Source organism: Erinaceus europaeus, chromosome 14 (genome assembly GCF_950295315.1).
Source record: "Erinaceus europaeus chromosome 14, mEriEur2.1, whole genome shotgun sequence".
Classification (NCBI taxonomy): Eukaryota; Metazoa; Chordata; class Mammalia; order Eulipotyphla; family Erinaceidae; genus Erinaceus; species Erinaceus europaeus.
In genome coordinates this window covers 58,734,448-58,755,655 of record NC_080175.1, presented here as the reverse complement: position 1 = coordinate 58,755,655, position 21,208 = coordinate 58,734,448, and the positions used below count along the sequence as shown (strand labels likewise).

General features: G+C 40.9%; 1 protein-coding gene across 8 annotated transcripts in view; it reads left to right on the top strand.

The window, feature by feature from the left end:
* The window catches only part of PHC3 (polyhomeotic homolog 3), an 85,619-nt gene that overhangs the window by 7,854 nt on the left and 56,557 nt on the right, over positions 1 to 21,208 (top strand). For 5 of the 8 annotated variants that reach the window (XR_009544730.1, XM_060171938.1, XM_007522939.2 and 2 more), the window contains exons 3-5: positions 1,505 to 1,660; positions 3,781 to 3,858; positions 20,055 to 20,213. Coding sequence is in view for 7 of the 8 variants with exons in the window: in XM_060171938.1 (XP_060027921.1) it covers positions 1,505 to 1,660; positions 3,781 to 3,858; positions 20,055 to 20,213 (393 nt within the window). In the remaining variant the exon portion in view is untranslated. The remainder of the gene's footprint in view (positions 1 to 1,504; positions 1,661 to 3,780; positions 3,859 to 20,054; positions 20,214 to 21,208) is intronic. The other 3 variants (XM_060171941.1, XM_060171940.1, XM_007522941.2) reach the window with 1 other exon arrangement.

The window sequence follows — 21,208 nt, the reverse complement described above, 5'->3', positions numbered from 1 at the left end:
TTTCTCTCTGTCCTATCCAACAACAAAGCAACGTCAACAATGGCAATAATAACAGCAACGAGGCTGCAACAACTAGGGCAACAAAAAGGGGGAAAAATGGCCTCCAGGAGCGGTGGATTCATGGTGCAGGCACCGAGCCCAGCAATAACCCTGGAGGGAAAAAAAAAAAAAAAAAAAAAGACTCTCATGTGTGAAGCTCTGAAGTTCTGGGCTCAACCCTGAGCACCACAGTAAGCCATATGTCACCGTTTTGCCAGTATTCAGCAGAGTAGTAAAGGAAACGAAATTTAAGATCAACAGTACCAGAGCTAGATATCATAACTGGCTATTTTGGTCTGAAATTCACATCATCTTGCCTATGTAAACATTTTATGTTGTCTTTCAAGGTTTGATTACATCTTCACTCACATGTCTGGGAGAATGGGCTGGTCGACCTGCCTCTTCCACCTTCTCCACCTCTACTGGGGTTGATGAAGAACCAGAAACTGAAAACTCTTCTGATTGTTCACATTTTCTAACATGCATGCACATATGTTTAAGTTATAGTAGATCATTGCTCAGCTCTGCTTTATGATGCTTCAGGGATTGAACATTGGTCCTCTGATGTCTCAATGTATGAAGATCAGGAGAACTAGTCATGTACTATTTGCCCAGGTTTTTTTTATTATTATTATTATCTTTATTTGATAGAGACAGCCACAAACCAAGAGGGGAGGGAGGAGATAGATGAGGGCAAGAGACAGACACCTGCAGCCCTGCTTCACCACTTGTGAAGCTTTCCCCCTGCAGGTGGGGACCAGGGGCTTGAACCTGGGTCCTTGCACATTGTAATGTATGCGCTTAACCAACTGTGCCACCACCCAGCCCCTGCCCAGTTCTTTATCAAGCTTTACCAGAGCTAGTGTTACAGTTTAATTTATACTAACAGTGTGTGAGAGTATCTGTTTCACCAATTGGCAAGAATAGTGTTTCGAATCTTTCAATTCCAAACATCTTCATGTTGGAAAATAGTATCTTATTAGAGAGAGAGAGAGAGAGAGAGAGAGAGATAGGGAGAGAATTTATAGAGTCAGAGAAATTGAGAGGGAAGGGAGAGAGAGACCAACAGACCTGCTTCACCACTTAAGAAGCTTCTTCCCCCGCAGATGGGAGGCAGTGGCTTGAACCTGGTTCCTTGTGCACTGTAGTGTGTGTGCTCAACCAGGTGCACAACCACCCGGCCCTCTCTTACTGATGTTTTACTTAACAAGTGTAAGTACTAATGAGATCAAGATCTTTTCAAAGACTCACTTGATGGTATTTTTCTTTGTGGATTGCCTCTGTAGGATTATTTTAATTTGTATAGTGTAATGAAGTCTGGTGATCTGTAAAGAAAACATTGTACTAATAGCTTGGAGGCACTGAATGTGACACTATAGTGTGAGATTTCAGACTGCCACCGTTTCTGTGCTTCATCTTCTGGTTGTAATCATGGCTTGACATTGGCTCGCTTGGCTTGTCCCAGGTGATCCAGCAGGCGTTGCACCGGCCTCCCAGCTCAGCAGCCCAGTACCTGCAGCAGATGTATGCGGCTCAGCAGCAGCACCTGATGCTGCACACCGCGGCGCTTCAGCAGCAGCACCTGAGCAGCTCCCAGCTGCAGAGCCTCGCTGCCGTTCAGGTGAGGCAGCGCGAGTTATGTGTGTCCGAGGCCAGAGTTGACTTTACCTGCAGACAGCTACTGAAAGGAAATACGTTTTTTTAATATATATATATATATATATATATATATATATATATATATATATAGTTATCTATTTATTTACTTGAGAGACAAGAGGCAGACGGGTCAGAGCACTTGTCCTTTTCTGAGGTGCCAGAGATTGCACCCAGGGCCTCACACATGTAAGGTATGTGCTCTGCTGCTGAGCCACCTGTAAAAATAAAGTTACAGGCCCCTACACTGGATTCATTTCAGCTTTCAGCTGTCAGATGTGCTGTGCTGACTATTTTCTTAAGGAAACAGTAGGCTGCACAATAGTAGTGAAAAAAATAGTGAGGATTCTTAGGGAAATGTGGGATTGGACCTTTGTGACAACAAAAATAGTATTCCCTCGATACAGTGATATTGGAGTTAAAAAAAAGCAAGCAAGCAAGAAAAAAAAAAAAGCAGAGATAATGTAGTGTTTATGAAGAATACTTTCATGCTTGAGGCACCATGGGCTCCAGGTTCGGTCCCCAGTGCCACCATAAGCCAGAGCTTAGAGGTGTTAATTCAAAAAAAGAAAGAAAAAGACTATATATTACTGTTTTATCAATTACAGGGAAAAAAATACTAAATGTCCAATTAAGTGTATTTAAAGCTATGAAATCTTCCCATCCCCATTATCTTAATATTTGAAAAATTATGTGCTGATTTAAAAATACAGTGGATCTATTTTATATTGTATTTTGTTGATAGTTTTTTTAAGATGTATTTACTTTTTTTTAACCAGTGCTCAGCTCTGGTTTAAGGTAGTACAGGGATTGAATGTGGACACCTCTGTTGCATAACCAGTGGAACTATCTCCCCAGACCGATCCCCCGCTGCTTCTTATCTACATTGTAGGAATGTTTTGATAGAGGCATGGCCTTGCAGAAAACATTTTTGGTAAGATTGTGAGTACTTAAGGTTGCATAAGCTGTGCTGACATTTTAATAAATTTCTTTATATTGTAACTAATTTACACTCAATAAAAAGAATAAAGCAGTGAAGAATTGCTTATAGAGGCAAAGTAAAGGTGTTCCTTTCCCACACTCATTCCTGTTTTCCCTTTTTGCTGAGGTGCCCACTGGAACCGTTTATTAAATGTATCCCACCAGAAATTTTCTATATAAAAATAGGTATATGCATTTTCAACAATCCATTTGTACCATTTCTACTGATAAGAAGATGATTTCATGATTTAATGTTTATGTGTTTAAAGGTTTCCCCAGTACAGTTGTATTATTTATTTCAATAAAACTGTATATGAGATTTGCCTTTAAGTTTCCATACCGAGAAAATCTCTGTTGATTAAACCTGCAAAAGGCTTATTCCTGGTACTAACACATCCCTTGCTATTGCTGTTTCTTAGTAGTGCAGTTCTCTCTTTCTTTCTTCATCTTTTATTTGACAGGACAGAGAGAAATTGAGGGAGGTGCAAGACAGGAAGCGAGAAAGACACCTGCAAACTTGCTTCACTGCTTGTGACTTCTTACACATAATATTGTGTGTGTTCTACCTGGTGTGCCACTGCCCAGCCTGGTGGTAGCTGTAACTAACATCATGTTTATAATAGGAATTAGGAAACTGGAATCTACTGGCACTAAAGTATCTTCAGTCTCCTTTCGTTAATGTCAGAGTGGTGATTCTACATGCATACAACAGTAGACTGTGTTCCTTGAATTGTGAGCCCCTGGGTTTGACCCCTGGCCCTGCACACAAAAGATAGAGTGATGCTTTGGGTCTCTCTTTCTTTTAGGCACGCGCGCGCACACGCGCGCACACGCACACCAGTAAGATTTTAGAAAGTAAGATGGAGACTTTTAACAGTGAAACTGGCAGTGAAACAAGGGTAGTCTTTGGGTCTCTCTCCTTATCATTGGGCTGTTTCTTTTTGTCTGTCTGACCAAAGCTTAACCCATGCCACCTCTATCAACCGATTGGTTCAAACAAAAACATTTTGACTTTGATTGTGGTTGTGTGGTATACTGATACCAGAAAGCTTTTAATATAAGGGGTTTTCTTATAGACATATTATAAAGATCTTATTATTTTAGGCAAGTTTGTCCAGTGGAAGACCATCTACATCCCCCACAGGAAGTGTCACACAACAGTCAAGTATGTCCCAGACATCTGTAAGTGCCCTATATTTTTTCCTGGATTTAAACATTTTGATTACTGCTTTCCAAAAAGCAAACTGTTAATGTTTAAAGAGCTGTTATTGTATATTTGTTGAATGTTATTTGAGTACCAAATGCCTAAAAGTAGGAATGCTAAGCTCCAAGAGCTCAGAGCAAACGTTACAAACTTCTGAAAAATCTGAGTCTTAAAAATGAGTTTGTGTCATTTCCTGTACATCCTTCCCCACTCACTATGTTCAGATCTTTTTGTGATTTTTTAAGTGGTCTCAGTTTTTAATGTGTGTTAAAATCCTGAACTATGTGATACAGGGGTGCTAAGTCATGCAGTTACTGTGAATTTATTAGAAAATATATGTCCTTGGCAGACATCTAAATATTCCTGACTTTTCCAGTGCAGTTTGCACTTTACAAATTAATGCCTTTTTAGCTTATGTTTACTGAGCTATCTGTGCCAAATTTACAAGTAGCCTTTCAAGATAGTGTAATTTATTTTAGTAAAGGGATTTTTAAAAAAGGGGGGATGCTGATTTGCCATTTGTACATGCGTACTGGGAGCTAGTGCATATTTTCCCAATTAAAATAAATTTACAGGCATTGGAATACTTGTTTAACTATATATATATAATTTCAATTGCAAGAATAATAAATGAAGTTCTGTATACCCTTTACTTAGATTCATTTTGGCTCACTGCTTTATCATTCATTCTTTTTCTCTACATATTCTCTGCATTTGTCTTTTCTGAATCATTTCTGGGTAAATGGAGATACGTCCCTTTTTTTTTTTCTTTCCATTTTTCTGTTCTGGATCCACATAAAAATGATCATATTCAGGAAATTAAATACTGATGCAGTGCAGTTCGTGATAGAGTCCTTAAACTCTTCACATAGACACTAGGGGCCACATACATCTTTGATGGGTAGAGTGGGGAAACCTGTGCACTGTCGGATGTTTAGCAGCATCATTACCTTCTACACACATACGAGGTGTGTGTAGAAGGTAAAGCCCTCGTCCTTTGCTGGGAAATTGTGCAGATGCATTCACATGTGCCATGTTTTCCCCTCAGGCTACTAGTTCCCGTGAGAGTTGGGACATTCTGGGAGTGCCTGTTCCGCCATGTTATGCCCTCAGGACATTGTCTATATCCCCGTGATATCTGGAGTGCTTTGGTCACTCCTCCCCCCTCCCATTCTCACGAGAGTTATCATCCTATCCTGGAGTGCTATGGTTACTCCTCCCCCTTCCCATTCTCGCGAAAGCTACTCCTATAAAAACCCTTCGTTTTCCGCACCTCACTCTCTTGCCAGCGCTTCACTCCGGTGTTCAGACGCAGGAAAGGTTACTGCGTGAGGCGGCCATTTTCGCTACCTCCACGTGGCCCAACCTGCTTCTCTAGCACCCAACTCTGAGGTGCCAGCGCAAATAAAGACTTGTGTTTCCTCTTCGCTCCAGACCCCTTCTCTCTTCTCCGTGGCTCAACAACATCGCGCTCAACAACAGTCCTTCACCTGTTTTTAAAGCCAAAAATATCTTCAGACATTGCAAAATTTCCTGAGGTCAATATTTGTCCTGCTTAAGAGCACTTTGAGTTAACCCAATAGTGTTCTTTGTAACTTTTTTCTCCTCTTAAATTAATAAGTAATTGAAGATAGACTTGGACCTCTTTCATTACCTAAATGTAGTCTATTCTTTGCTAACTATATACATACTATGTCAAACATGTAGTGTTTTTTTTTTTTTTTTTTGGCTCTCAAGGAGACATTTTATTTTTTTAAGATTTGTTTCATGAGAAGGAAGGGGGAGTAGAGAGTGAGAATGGAGGATGGGACAAGAGTCTTGCTCTGCCTTAGTGGTGCTGGGGATGGAATATGGGTCTTCACATTTGCAAGTCCTCTTGCAAAGTACTCCCTGAACCACCTTCTTGGTTACTCAATCTGACATTCTTTTTTAAGATTTTTTAAAAAATATATACACAATATATAGTTTCACATGAGAGAGAAGGAGAGAAGTCAGAGCACCACTGGTAATGTGTCACCAGGGATTGAACCAAGAGCCTCTCTCTGGCATGTATGTCCCTCCCTCTACCAGTTGAGCTATTTCCCTGTCCTGAATCTGACATTTTTAATTAAAATTCTTTTCGGGCATGGGAAGCATCCTGGAACATGAATGCAGTTAGTTACAAAATAAGTTGTTTAGATCTGAAAATGCTAGACTAAAAAAAAACAGTTTAGGATTGGGGAGGCAGCATAGTTAGTAAAAATACTAGTCAACATTTTGTTGGCTGCTAAATAATTACAAGCAAATTTTCATTCTATGAAATACTGAAATGACATTAGTGTGTATAAGAATAGGAATGTGTTTTGAACTTTATTTTTTTCATATATTTTTAAAGGCATCCTTTTTTCTTTTGGGATTTTATGTATGTGACAAAGGCATTGCAATTCTAGCATTGTGCTTATTACTTTTCAAAAGATTTTTTAGGCCTTTTTTTATAAAAAAAAAAAAAGTATATCTTTATTTATTTGATTTTTAAACCAGAGCACTGCTCAGCTCTGGCTTATGGTGGTGTGGGGGATTGAACCTGGGACTTGACGGAGCCTCAGGAATGAGAGTCTGTTTGCACAACCATTATGCTATCTACCCCCCATCTTTATTTTTTATTCTATTGGATAGAGACACAGAGAAATTGAGAGGGAATGGGGAGATAGGGAGAGAGAAACAGACATCTGCAGCACTACTTCACCACTCATGAAGCTTCTAAAAGATTTATTTCATATGAGACATATCTTCCTAGCCCTGTTTTATTTTTCTCAGCTGAGAATACTGTCAATGAATTGACTAGCAGTCTAAATATGATACCCCAGGTAACTATTTAAATATTTTTATGGATTTACTTCTTTATTTTGGCAGAGAGTATGAGCAAGAGAGAGAGTGGACACACCACTCTGTTAAATCAGCACCAGGGGTTCACTGTGAAACCTCAGGCATGCAAGTCCTGTGCTCTACTAGAGGAGCTATTTCACCAGCCACTGTTGTGCTTAATTTTTGGGGGGTGGGGTGGGGGGTTGCTTAATTTTTTATGGCATTGTTAGTCCTACTGAGCAAACTTAATGTGAAGTAGCCCAGAACCCCCACCTGAATGAGGGGGTGGCGGGGGGGGGGGGGCACAATGTAGGAAAAAAGAAAAGGAGTAATGCAACATATTTGTTTTATTTTTTTATCATTTTTTAATATTTATAACAGAAATTGAAAGGGGAGGGGGAGTTACAGGAGGAGAAATACCTACAGCCGTTATTCATTTTTTGTGAAGCTTCTCCCTTGCAGGTAGGGACCAGGGGGCTTGAACCTAAGTCCTTGTCCATGGTAACATGTGCACTCTACTAAGTGTGCCACCACACCACCCAGCCCCCAAAACTTTGGGGGGCCTAGGAAGTAGTGCACTGGGTTAAGTACACATTGTGAGAAGTGCAGGGACCTGGTTCGAGCCCCCAGCTCCCCACCTACAGGGTGGTTGCTTCATGAGTGGGGAAACAGGTCTGCAGGTGTCTGTCTTCTCTTCCCCTCTCTATCTTCTCCTCCTCTCTCAAATTCTCTCTGTCCTATCCAGCAACAACAAGAACAGCAGCAATAACAACAATGAGAACAAGGAAAAAAGATGTCCTGCAGGAGCAGTGGATTCATGGTGCAGCGACCTAGCCCCAGCAATAACCCTAGAGGCAAAAAATAAATAAATAAATAATCCCCCCCCCCACCACCACCAGACAGATACCTGCTTCACCGCTTGCAAAGCTTTCCCCCTGCAGGTGGGAACCAGGGGCTTAAAACCAGGTCCTTGTGCACTGCAACAAGTGCGCTCAACATTCTGTTTATTTTTATGAGCAACAAAGACCGGAGAATCACTCAGTTCTGGTAGTGCAACTCGAGGAATTGATCTGGGGCTTCCTATATGCAAGCCCTATGCTCTACTGCTGACCTCTCTCTCTGACTGTTTAGCCAATTTAGATCAGTATCCAAAAGAGGAAGTGCAGCATGTTAGCAGAAATCTGTTGGTAGTGAGTCATCAGCTACATAGAGAACACTCCTTTACTGCTTGTGAAGCTTCCCCCTTGCAGTTAGGGTCCAGGGACTTGAACCTTGGTCCTGGTATACATTAACATGCACACTCCACTAGGTGCATGACCTCCTAGCCTATTATTATTATTACTACTTGTCAAGCTATTAGTTGAGAGGGAATGGCATCCAGCCAGCAATTCAGGTTTCTTCTCATGGCTCCTAAAAGTATGCTTCTCAGGGTAGAGCTGGTTGATGCTTCTGTTAAACTCATGTAACTCTCTTTAGTTTTCTTTTCTCTTTCTCTTTTCTGATGATTTTTCTTCACACTTCAGTAAACTCTCTTTTCTCCTAAAGTGCCTTACATGTTCAACATGAACTTTACTTCTCTTGGCAAGACTTTTGTCTTTGTTTATAATACCGAGAGCATGCTGGATAACATTGTTGACACTTCAGTTTTGCCATGGTGACATTTGTAGGGCATTTCTTTGATAGCAGTCATTTCCTTGATGTCTCCAATATTATGTTTAGTAGATGTATAAGTAATTTTGGGCAAAGAACAGCTCAGTGTTTTTCTAAAAGCCTAGGAAACATGATGATTGCTGTTCCTTTCTCTTTGCCTTGGTAATTTTGGTATCTTACTGGAAGATGGTACTTCCAACTGAAAGGAAAAAGACTGTTTTATATTAGATAAACATTAAAACCTACATTGGTAATTTTCAAAGGGAAGACTAATCTTGGCTCTTAAACACATGAAAGTGTGTTTACTATACTAGTAATAAATATGTAATGACAGTATTTTTGCCTATCAAGTTAGAAAGCAAGGAAAAAACATGGAGATAGTACTCATTGTCTGCAAGGAAAGGTACACCAGATACCTTTTAAGTGGGAATATAATTAGTACTGGAGTGTTATTTGTTGACTTATATGAAAAATTAAGCTCTGTGCTTGCCCACATAGCACTTTCTTGTTTTAGTGATGTCATTTGGTAAAGATGACAGGTCCCAGGTTTAATCCCCTTTACCACTATAAGCCAGAGTTGAGCCATGCTCTGGTGAAAGAAAGAAGAAAGAAAGAGAGAGAGAGAGAGAAAGAAAGAGGGAGGAGAGGAGGAGGAGGAAAGAAACCCAGAAAATTCAGCATGTTATCTTTCACTGAGTCCTGAGGTTCCTGTCTGCTTCTTTCTTTTTTCTTCCTTTGGGGATGTCTGTTAATTTACAGGTAGCATCCATGGCTTTTAGTTGTACTTTATGAGAGGAACTGGGAAAAGTACATCTCTTTCATCTTTCTGTCATTTTACCTTTTTTTGTTTGGATTTTTTGGGGGGGGATCACCATTGGGGCTTCATAGACTGTTTCAGATTGAGAGAGAGAGAGAGAGAGAGAGAGACCATAGCCTTGAAGCTCTCCTAAGCACCTTAATTATTTGCGTGTGGTGTACCTGGGGCTAACTTGGGTTGTACTCATGGTGAACTATTCTTGGTGGACCCATTTTACTTATCCTTTCCACTTGTATCTAGACAGACCAAAGCTTACCTGAATAGTGCACTGCTTTGCCATTGCTGGCAACCTGGTTAAGTCCAGCCCCCACTGTAGTGGAGGAAACTTTGGTGTGGCTGTGTCTTTCCCTGTCTCCATTTTTTCTTTCTGTCTGGGACAAAGCAAAAGAAGCAAACAGAAAACCCAGAGTAGTGAAGCCCTAGTGATGACCAAAAAGTCACATTTATAATATCTGTCTGGTTCTGCAGAAACTGTAATACACAGTAAACTTGGTGATTATTTTCAAGGAAGTAGATTGAAACATTTTAATAGTTTTTTAATTAATTTATTCCCTTTTGTTGCCCTAGTTTTATTGTTGTAGTTACTATTGTTGTCTTTCTTTGTTGTTGGATATGACAGAGAGAAATGGAGAGAGGAGGGGAAGACGGGGGGGACAGAAACCAGAAACCTGCAGACCTGCTTCACTGCCTGTGAAGTGACTCCCCTGCAGGTGGGGAACCAGGGGCTCGAACCGGCTGTAACCATACGCCGGTTGTTGTGCTTTGCGCCACATGTGCTTAACCTGCTGTGCTATCGCCCAACTCCCGAAACATTTTAATATTTTCTTAATTTTTATATTACCTAAAAAAAATTGGATATACTTTTGTCTTGGAGGAATTACTACTGTGCGTTTCCATACAGAAGTATAAAGGGTAGGTCTATGTAATTTTTACTTGTTTTAGTGTAAGTGGAGTGCTATCATACTGTAGATGTTTTCTGAGACATTTTCAGGTGGGGAGATAGATATCACTGAAACTTTTTTTTTTAATTATTTGATTTAAGAAAGGAGACATTAACAAAATCATAGGATGGGGGGTACAACTCCACATAATTCCCACCACCCAATCTCCATATCCCATCCCCTCCCCAATAGCTTTCCCATTCTCTATCCCTCTGGGAGCATGGACCCAGGGTCATTGTGGGTTGCAGAAGGTGGGAGGTCTGGCTTCTGTAATTGCTTCCCCGCTGATCACTGAAACTTTTATCTTGAGCCTCTAACTAATTCATTCATTCATGGTTACTTACTTATATTGTGCCTTATTCCCCCACACCTCTTTTTTTTTTCTTTTTGGCGGGGGTTGATGGTTTATAGTTGACAGTAAAATACAATAGTCTGTACATGCATAACATTTCCCAATTTTCTACATAATAGTTCAACCCCCACTGACCTTGGCATCTACCATTAATCCTACTAGATGGTTTTGTTCTAATTTGGTGTACTATTCTTTGGAAAATTCCTGAGGTTTGGTGTTGCTAGAGAAGATGAGGTTTTGAAACTTAGTTTTCCAATTTCATTCATGTGTGCATTTACTCAATCAGCAGATAGTTGAGCATTTAATGTGTCACACACTCTTCAGACACTATAACAGTGCAACAGGTAAAAGCTCTGTCTTTGTGAAACTAGGTATAAAAAAGTAGCAAGCTAGTGTATAATAGGATAGGTGTTGGTAAGTGCAGTTGAGGGGGAAAAAGGCCAGGGAGGGATGTGGGGTGAGAGAATTTGTCATTTTTTTTTTAAATATTTATTTATTTATTTATTTATTCCCTTTTGCTGCCCTTGTATTGTAGTTATTGTTGTTGTTGATGATGTCGTTATTGGATAGGACAGAAAGAAATGGAGAGAGGGGGAGAGACAGATAGACACCTGCAGACCTGCTTCACCGCTTGTGAAGTGACTCCCCTACAGGTAGGGAGCCTGTGAAGTGACTCCCCTACAGGTAGGGAGCCGGGGGCTTGAACCAGGATCCTTATGCTGATCCTTGCATTTTGCGCCACCTGCGCTTAACCCACTGCACTACCGCCCGACTCCCAGAATTTGTTGTTTTAATTCAGGTGGTCAGGGAAAGCATTGCTAATAAAGATGGCATCCGAAGGGAGGATGAGAGAGGCAGACATGCTCCAGGAACAGAAAGAAGGGTGGTACATGATGGGTGGAATGAGAGACTTAGAGTGTGGGTTAGAGATACCTTTGCACTAGTGCCTGTGCACTAGCTGGGAAGCTGTTTACTTATTTCTAAGCAATTTTCAGTGGGAAAGTGACATCTTACACAGATTTAACTTCATTATAATGTTGAAAGTAGTTTCTGGTGGGGGACAGATTGTAATAGGGAGAACCACTAAAGGGTTCTTGCAGTAATTTAAGCAGGAGAGATTGGTGGCTTGGACTGGCGGGTGATGGACAGTAACAGTAAATGTGGTGCTAATTGGCTAGCTAGGTTCTGGATACTTTCCTCCTCCAGTGTTTTATTTTTTATTTGTTTTTATTTATTGTCCCCCTTTTGTTCCCCTTGTTTACCATTATTGTTGTGTTATTATTATTGTTGGATAGGATAGAGAGAAATCGAGAGAGGAGGAAGATGGGGGGGAGAGAAAGGCATCTTCTGCAGACCTGCTTCACCGCTTGTGAAGTAACTACCCTCCCCCCCCACCCCCCACCCCCGTTCCCCGCAGGTGGGGAGCCGGAGCTCAGACCCGGGTCCTTGAGCCATCCTTGTGCTTCGCACCATGTGTGCTTAACCCACTGTGCTACCAATGGGCCCTGTGTTTGTTTGTTTTTATTTTGCTTTGTTTCAGTTTTATATTTCAGTTTTAACCAGAGCATTGCTCATCTCTGGCTTATGTTGGCTCAGAGAACTGACCCTGGGACCTTGGAACTTCAAGCATGGAAATCTTTTTTGCATAACCATTATACTACCTTCCCCCTGTGCTTTATTATGGACCTGCGGCTTTGTTTTGAAAGTAGAGATTTAATCAGTGATGTTTGTAAAGCAAGGAGCCTAAGATGGCTCTTTGGTACTTCAGTATAAGCCACCCGAGAGGCTTGAGTAACCAAATCAGGTGTTTGAAAAGAAGATGAGGAGTTTGGTTAAACTGTATTTTTAAAGTTTTCAGTGTCTGTTACAGACCCACCTATAGATCCCAAGTGGGCAATATTGTATAAATTTGGAATTAATGTGGGAGTTTGGTGGTGAATTGTGTCATGCATATATCACAGAAATTCAGGTTACAAGAGTACACGGTGACTTCATTGCCCATGCTATATGTTGTGAAGTATCATGAGAGAGTTTGACAGAGAGATAAGGAACCTGTGTTCTAAATTCTGTGAGTGGTGGTGTGACTTAGGTCAAGTCACTAGTTATTATTATGTAAAATCAAGTTATCTAATTGGATGATTTTTAGTTTTTTTTTTTATTCATATGTTCTTGGGACTAGATTAAGAAGATTCATTAGATAGTGCTATACATTGAATTTTGTCTTCCCAAAATTCTTGTGTTGAATCCCTAATTAGACAATTAGACCTTTCAGGAGGTGATTGAGGTCAAAAGGAATCCTGATTCAATAAAGCTGCTGACATGGGCTGGAAAATAGCTAGCTCACTGTGCTTCTCAGAGTTTAGTTGTTAATGACTCTGTGTTCTTGTACTTATTTTAGGAGTTACTTTAAGCTTTATTTATTTTTTTCCTCCAGGGTTATTGCTGGGCTCGGTGCCTGCACCATGAATCCACCGCTCCTGGAGGCCATTTTTTCCCCCTTTTTGTTGCCCTTGTTGTTGTAGCCTCGTTGTGGTTATTATTATTGCCATTGTTGATGTTATTCATTGTTGGATAGGACAGAGAGAAATGGAGAGAGGAGGGGAAGACAGAGAGAAGGAGAGAAAGATAGACACCTGCAGACCTGCTTCACCGCCTGTGAAGCAACTCCCCTGCAGGTGGGGAGCCAGGGGCTCGAACCGGGATCCTTACACCCGTCCCTGCGCTTTGCGCCACATGCGCTTAACCCACTGAGCCACCGCCCAACCCCTATTTATTTACTTTTTTAAAAATATTAATTTTATTTATTAGTGAGAGAGGGTAGAAGGAGGAGTATAACCAGACCATTACTCTGGTAGACATGATGCTGGGGATAGAATTTAGGATCTTATGCCTGAGAGTCCAATACTTTATCCCTGTGTCAGCTCCTGAACCACTAGGTACTTCAAGTTTTAACATGCATTTTTTCAAAGGTTTTTTTTTTTTAATGTAATTTAAGTGGTTGAGCTTAGAAACTGTTCCACAACTTGATGCTAATCTGAAATATAAGAGTATAATGACCATGTCTACTCAACAGTAAGAAAGATTTTGCCTGTTTCTCGAATATGATTGAAGCTAGAGGAATCATTTAGTGAAGTAACTCTCTTCAGCCTTGAAGCAAATTTCAATTATTCCCAGCATTTAAAAAGTGTGCTGGCATTGCACCATTTCTTCTTAGAGAGTCCCCTGGGTTGCCTAGTGACTCCTGGAATTAGTGTCTGCAGGGACACTAGAGAGCTTCTGGTAACAGTGCTCCAAAAGTGAGTTTCATTTTGGAGTGTGGGATGTGAAGACTGAGGTGACAAATTTGGTCAAGATTTTAAAGTGAAAGGGAACTTAGAGTGTTAGGATTAAATGATAGAGGAAGTAATGGCAGCAGTACAGACACCTGGGTCAGGTCAGCAGAGCCAAGAAGGCAGAGAGAGGAGAGGCATTATCAGCTGTGGGATGGCCAGGAAGCTTATTCAGTCAGGCTAACAAAAATCATTCTACAGTGGTATGACTGGTGGGTATATTTGCTCTCATGGGTTGGGCAATACAACTAGACACTGCTGCTTGAGATGTTACTTGCTCTGTATGGCTTAAAAATAAACATGACATTGGTCTTTAAATGCACAGCTTAGACAAAGCAGAGCACAGGTGGTGAAGAAATTAGTGTTTTTCTTTTTTTTTTTTAAGAAAAAGAAAAACCTTCTTGGGCCTCATTCATGCAAAGCACACATGCTACCAACTAGGCTACATCCTCAGAGCTTTTATTTTATTTTTTAGTTTTTATTTACAAAATAGAAATATTGACATGATTATAGGGTAAGAGGGGTATATTTCCACACAATTCTACCACCAGAACTCCTTATCCCATCCCCTCCCTTGATCGCTTTTCTATTCTTTATCTCTCTGGGAGCATGGACCCAGGATCATTATGGGGTGCTGAAGGTGGAAGGTCTGGTTTCTGTTATTGCTTCCCTGCTGAATATGGACATTGACAGGTCGGTCCATACTCCCAGCCTGTTTTTCTCTTTCCCTACTAGGGCAGGGATCTAGGGAGGCAGGGCTCCAAGACACATGGTGGGGTCATCTGCCCAGGGAAGTCAGGTTGACATCATAGTAGCATCTGGAACCTGGTGGCTGAAAAAGAGATATAAAGCCGAAAAAATTGTTGACTAATCATGAACCTAAAGGCAAGAATATTGCAGATGAAGATTTGGCGTCTCTGTTTTGGAAAAAGCTGATAGGTCTATTTTAGGTATATTCCAAGGGGCCCATAACTTTACTAGTTTTTGCCAGAGCCTGACAGCAAATATGCAGGTGGACCCAGGTTATTGTCTGGAAAAATGGTGTCATAGTTGGAAAAAGGACTAAGAAGCTGGATCAAGGAAGAGAGTAGCTCCCAAGTATGGGGAAAGTATGTAAATATTGTTAAGTATAAACCCCATCGGTTTGATCAGCACAGGAGTCTATGTAACCTCTGCATCCCTGTAGCTCACATTCTATGGTCACAGAATTCCAGGCTGCACTAATTTCAGGACCCATCTTCCTCGGTAGTAGGTAGAGTATGTTGTCCAACCTCCCTTTGGAGAATGGAACATTCCTTACCATTGTTGATCCACATTGAGGGCAAGGTCCTATAGGGGCCCACAAAAGGGTTTATCATGTTGTTCCTGATGGAGATGACCCGGGAAAGTGGCAAGAGGGACCTGTTACAGGTCTAGGCCCATCATGCCTGTGTGGGAATCCCAGGACTCCCCAACTAGGGCCCCAGATGATGGCCCAACCCATTTATTTATTTATTTATTTATTTATTTATTTATTTAGGATAGAGACAGAGAGAAGTTGAGAGGGGGAAGAGAGGTATGGAGGGAGGGAGAGAAAGACACTGGCTGCACTCCTTCACCACTTGTGAAGGTTGGGGACCAGGGACCGAGACCTTGCACACTGTCGTGTGTGCACTCTCAACCTGGTGTGCTGAGACATGGCCCCATCCATTCTTTTAAACGTTTATTTTGGTGGCACTAGGGCCTTCCATACACAAATTCACTGCTCTAGATGAGTTTGGTTTTTTTTTTTAAAAAAAAAAAAAAAAAAAAAAAAAACTCATATAGAGAGACAGAGTAGGAGAGATCCCCCGAACCCAGTCTTCCTCTGTTGCTATGGTGTCTCCCATGTGATGGCACGGGGCAAGCCTGGAATGTGTGTATGACAGTGTTGACCTGGTGAGCTAGTTTTCTGCCCCCTCCTGCCCCCAGCCATTCTTTTTCTTTTCTCTTCTGTTCTTTTCTTTCCTTCCCTTTTCTTTTCCTTTCTTTTCTTCTCTTTTATTTTTCCTGTTTTATTTTGATGAGAGTGAGAAATGCAGAAAGTTAGAGACCAGAGCACTGCTCAGTTCTGGTTTATGGCAGTGCAGGTGTTGAACCTAGGACTCTGGAGCTTCCATCCTAAACCATCACACTATCTCCCTTGCACTCTAGAAAATTTAAAAGAAGAAAAAGAGGTAGGTAGTTGTTATTAATAAAATAAAGACTATGTAACAAGCAGGAGGAAACTCAACTCCAGGTGGGGAGATCCGTTTACAAATCTAGAGTAATCTAGCTGGAAGTGCAGTGGCCAGTCACTCAAACTAAGGACTGGACATCAAACTGAAACTGAGACTAGAGATGTACAAACAGTAAGACACATGACTGATTTTGCTTGTGGGATAGATGTGAGAGCCTAGGGATTCAGGAAGAAAGGCGTTAGGGAAAAACACATGAACCATTTGAGAATAGACCTGGGAGCTGAGCCAGTGCAGAAGATTGAGGAAACTAAACAGAAAAGAATCAGCTGGCACTGCTCAGTAGTGACCACTGGTGTGTATTGCCAGTGGGGCTTCAGTGCTAGGAGTAAAAGCCAAATGACAGTATAACCCTATATATTTTATTAATCAAATTTATGCACCAGATTAAATCCTTTAAATAATACTAAACTTAAGAAATGCTTTCAGATAAAATTTAAGTGAATTAAGTGACCAGTATTTGTATACCCATTGTAGTCTTGTTAACTTAAAAATAATTATGAGGGGCTAGGCAATAGCACAGTGGCTTAAGTGCACATGGCACAAAGCGCAAGGACCAGTGTAAAGATCCTGGTACAAGCCCCCAGCTTCCCATATGTAGGGGGTCGCTTCACAAGCGGTGAAGCAGGTCTGCAGGTGTCTGTCTTTCTCTCCCCCTCTCTGTTTTCCCCTCCTCTCTCCATTTCTCTCTGTCCTATCCAACAACAATAACAACGATAAACAAGACAACAAAAGGGAAAAAATAGCTTCCAGGAGCAGTAGATTCGTAGTGCAGGCACTGAGCCCCAGCAGTAACCCTGGAGGCAAAAATAAAATAAAATAATTTAAAAATTTATCATATGGTTAAGTGAGATAAGCCAGTAGAGGGACAAATACCAAATGATTTCACTTAAAAGCAGGACTTGATAAATAGGGTGAACACAAAATGAAACATGGACTGGGTAAGGTGTATTGCTTCAAAGCAAAGAATTCTGGAGATAGGAGGAGAGGAAAGGGTGGTAGAGAACTGTGGGGCCCTGTTGCAAAATGAAATTGTGCTCATATATAGGGACACAGCAGTGGCACACCTGGTGGGTCCCTACCTGCAGGGGCATAGCTTCATAAGTGGTGAATAAGGGCTACAGGTGTCTCCCTGTCTCTTCCCCTCTCTGCCTCCTCCTCCCCTCTCCATTTCTCTCTGTCTCTATCCAGTAATAAAGAACAAAAATTTGTCAGTGATTGCACTGTAAAGCATTAACCCCCTCAATTAAAAAAAAAGAGGAAAAATAATTATATGTTAAAAACCAATATTGTAATCATTACACATTTGCTTCGATAGTCACTTTTCCAGCCGTATTTTGACTCCACTGTGTATAGAGAAACATAAACAAAAGTTCTGAGCCAGTGAAATAGCTCATGTGGATATTGTGTTGCTTTGCCATGTGTACCATCCATGCTTGAGCCTGGCCTCCACCACAGAGGAGGAAGCTTTGGCGTTGTATCCGCTTTCTTTCTTCCCTCTCTGTTCTCTATCTTTAGAAAAGGAGAGAAAAAAAGTTCTGAGGATTTCTTAACAGCTTAGCATGATGGCTGCTGTTAATCCTACTACATTGTATACTTGAAATTTAATTTCAAGAGCAGGCCATAAGTATTGGTCTCCCCACACACAGTGAGTGAACTATGGGAAGTAATGTATCATTATTTAGCTTAACTGTGGGTGATTTCATAATACAGATGCATATCAAGCCATCCTTTTATACACCTCAAATACATTCAGTTTTTGTTTTGTCAATAAAGTGGCGAGCTAAATAAAATGAAACAAACAAAAAACCAAAACCCTGAGGATCTAGGAAGTTACAAAAATACAAGTCCTAGGTGGCTCTGTGGTGCAATGGATAGCAGCACATTAGACAGCGCATTGGACTTATAGTGACAAAAATACAAGTCCTGTGCACTACCCACTTAGCTGGAGTGGTGCAGGAAGTTGACTATCCTGTGCAGCCTTCACTCAGCTTCCTCTTGATCTCTTGTTGAGTTTAGCAAGCCCTGGACTAGTGCAGATGTGTAAGGTGTGGGGGGGGGGGTGGGATGGTGCAGTTGTAGAGTTTTGATTCTCCCGAAAGGCAGCAAAACTAACTTCTGGCTTCTCCAGACTGGAAGCAATTCAAAGATGTAGCTCCAGGTGCCACCAAAACAATGCAGGGAAGTCCCATTCCTCTCTACCTTTCAGAGTTTAGCTGTGTATTCTCACTTTTCACATCAATCTATTGATGGCATTTCTGTAAGTGTGTCCTGGTACATCAATATATTTATCCAATCTGTGTCTTCCTTGAATCCTTTGATTCTAGTAAACTGTTTCTTTCATTAGTTTGTTTCTTAATTTTATTCTCAGCTTTGCCCCATAAGAAAAGGATTTGAAGTCAGGAGGTATTACTTTTCATGAAAAATGTTACTTTTGAAATAGATAGCACATATATATGGTATGCAACTGGGAAGCTGTTCCCTACCTATCCCACCTGACTTGCCTTCACAGATTCAGCCAATCACTAGCCTTTTGTTTATCTTAGAGCAAAACTATACACTATTTTCTTCTTCTTTTTTTTAATTTCTTATTAGATAGAGACAGAAATTGAGAGGGGAGTGGAAGAAAGAGAAACACCCTGCTTCGCTACTTGTGAAGCTTTCCCCATCAGTGAGGGCCAAGGGCTTGAACCTAGGTCCTTGCGCACTGTAATGTGTGCACTTAACCAGGTGTGGCATTGCCCCCCACCCCTTATTTTAAAGCCAGAGTACTGTTCAGTTTTGGCTTGTGATGGTGCATGGGATTGAACATGGGATTTTGGACTCTCAAGCATAAAGAGTATGTTTGCATAACCATTATGCTATTTCCTCCTTCCCATGTGCCCACCCCCCCCACACACACACTATTTTATTCTTTAACAGAGGTTTTAAATTTTCTGTTGGAACCTAGGCCACACACATGTGTGATGTCACAGTTTTGGGTCACCTTTTCTTTCAGATAGGGAGAGCAACATACAGAGGGAGAGATATATAATACAGCACCAAAACTTTCTCTTTTGTCTATAAGTGATCTGGGAATTTTTCTTTAAAAATGGTTTTATAATTCATTAATAACTACTCAGAAGTTATTAGACAACTACAGCACCAATGATTTTCTCTTTCCAGAACATATCTCCTATGGTGCTGGGTCTTAGACCTAGGTTGTATGTATAGTGATGCAGGCTGTCTCTCTTGGAAGTTCTGAACTTTAAAACAGTGTTTATAGGTCCACTGGACTGGCCCATTTGGACAGTGTGCTGCTTTGCCATGTCCGAGACCCAGGTCCTAGCCTGGTCTCCACTGCATGAAGGAAGCTTTGGTCTCTTTCATACTCTCTCTATTTAAAAATAAGTAGCTAAATAGTAGCAAATGAGTGTTTATAACTTTGTTGCCAATATTTAGAATTTTTCCATCTGTTTGACAAGTAGCAACTGTATTTTCTCCTCTAGAGAGCTTTTGAGGGAGGGAGAACATTACACTAATTATATGTTTACATATGTATTTATGTTTGTGAATGAACTGTATCTGAATTTTTGTCTACTTCATGGTCCCCTCAGAATGTGACAAAATAGCATAAAGTTGACTAGAGTGTTTCAAGTTTTTACAAGGAATATTAAAATTATGGAGGATTAGCCTTACTTCTGAGCAAAAGTGGAAGTGATATTTTAAGATGGAATCTTACTGAAGCATATTGCAGCTAACATTGCACCTGGTCTAGCTTACTAGACAGTACCTGCTTTTTTTTTTTTTTTAACCTACCTGCTCTTGTTGGCCTATGTGCATATGTCATAGCTCAAAGAAGTGAAAGATCCATCAAAAATGAAAGCCTTTTCTTTTTTTAGGTTCACGAACCTCCTTTGATTGCTTTGCTTAGCTGCAGGATAGTGAAATGTGCTGACATGGAAGCAGAAATGGAAGCCTATGACCTGATATGTTTTCTTCCTTAGATCAACCTCTCCACTTCTCCTACACCTGCACAGTTAATAAGCCGTTCCCAGGCTTCCAGTTCTACCAGCGGCAGTATTACCCAACAAACTATGTTACTAGGGAGTACCTCCCCCACCCTAACGGCCAGCCAAGCTCAAATGTACCTACGAGCTCAAATGGTAAGATATGAGCTAGCAGTCTCTTAGTGCTTAAGAATCTGAGAGAGATCAAAGTGTCTCTTGATTTGGTACAGTAAGAAGGCTTTTTAAATATTTAAGAAATGTTTAACACATTTTGAATGTGTTTGTTCTTAGCCCTCGTACATTTATGCTATGAAAATCCGGCCTCTTAATTGTAGTAGTGAGCAACAGTGGGAAGCTAACAGATCGTGTAACAGAGTGAGTGATGATGATGATGATGATGATGATGATGATTTATTTATTGGGAGAGGGCCATTGGGAATCTACCCCAGCCTCCTACATGGAAGCATGCTCTTTCTCTCTTCCCCTCTCCCTCTCCCTCTCCCTCTCCCTCTCCCTCTCCCTCTCCCTCTCCCTCTCCCTCTCCCTCTCTTTCCCCCAACCAGAGTACTGCACAGCTCTGGTTTATGGTGGTGCAGGGGTCTGAATCTGGGACCTTGAATCCTTAAGCTATCTAGCCCTGCCTGGGAAGCATGCACTCTTACTGCTGAGCCACTACTCTGGCTACTAAGAGTAATATTTCTTTATATTAAAGTTTATTGATATAAAACTTTTTTTCCATATTTTTACATCTCTGAAATTGATGGCATCATACTTTTATAACTGGTATCTGTAGTGGCACACCAAAACATTACATATCTTGGATAACCTTTGATTTGATTAAAAAAGAAAAAAAGAAAGAAATGTCAGAAGCTTGGTTGATAACTATAAACTAGAATTTATATTGTGGCGGGTCTTCTGGAATCTGAATTGGAGTCCCTAATACTTTATCAGATGAGTCTTAGCTTTGACTCTTCCCATCTCATACTCAACTCAGTGTGGTGATTTGAATTCTTATGCTCAGCCTGGTCTGTTATTAATACAGGAGTGTTAATTGGCTGTTCTGTATTTAAGTACCTGTTGGCTTCATAAGCTAACTGCTTAGCTTCTTTAAGACATGTAAAGACTAGTTGATTTTTTTTTTGTTTTTTATT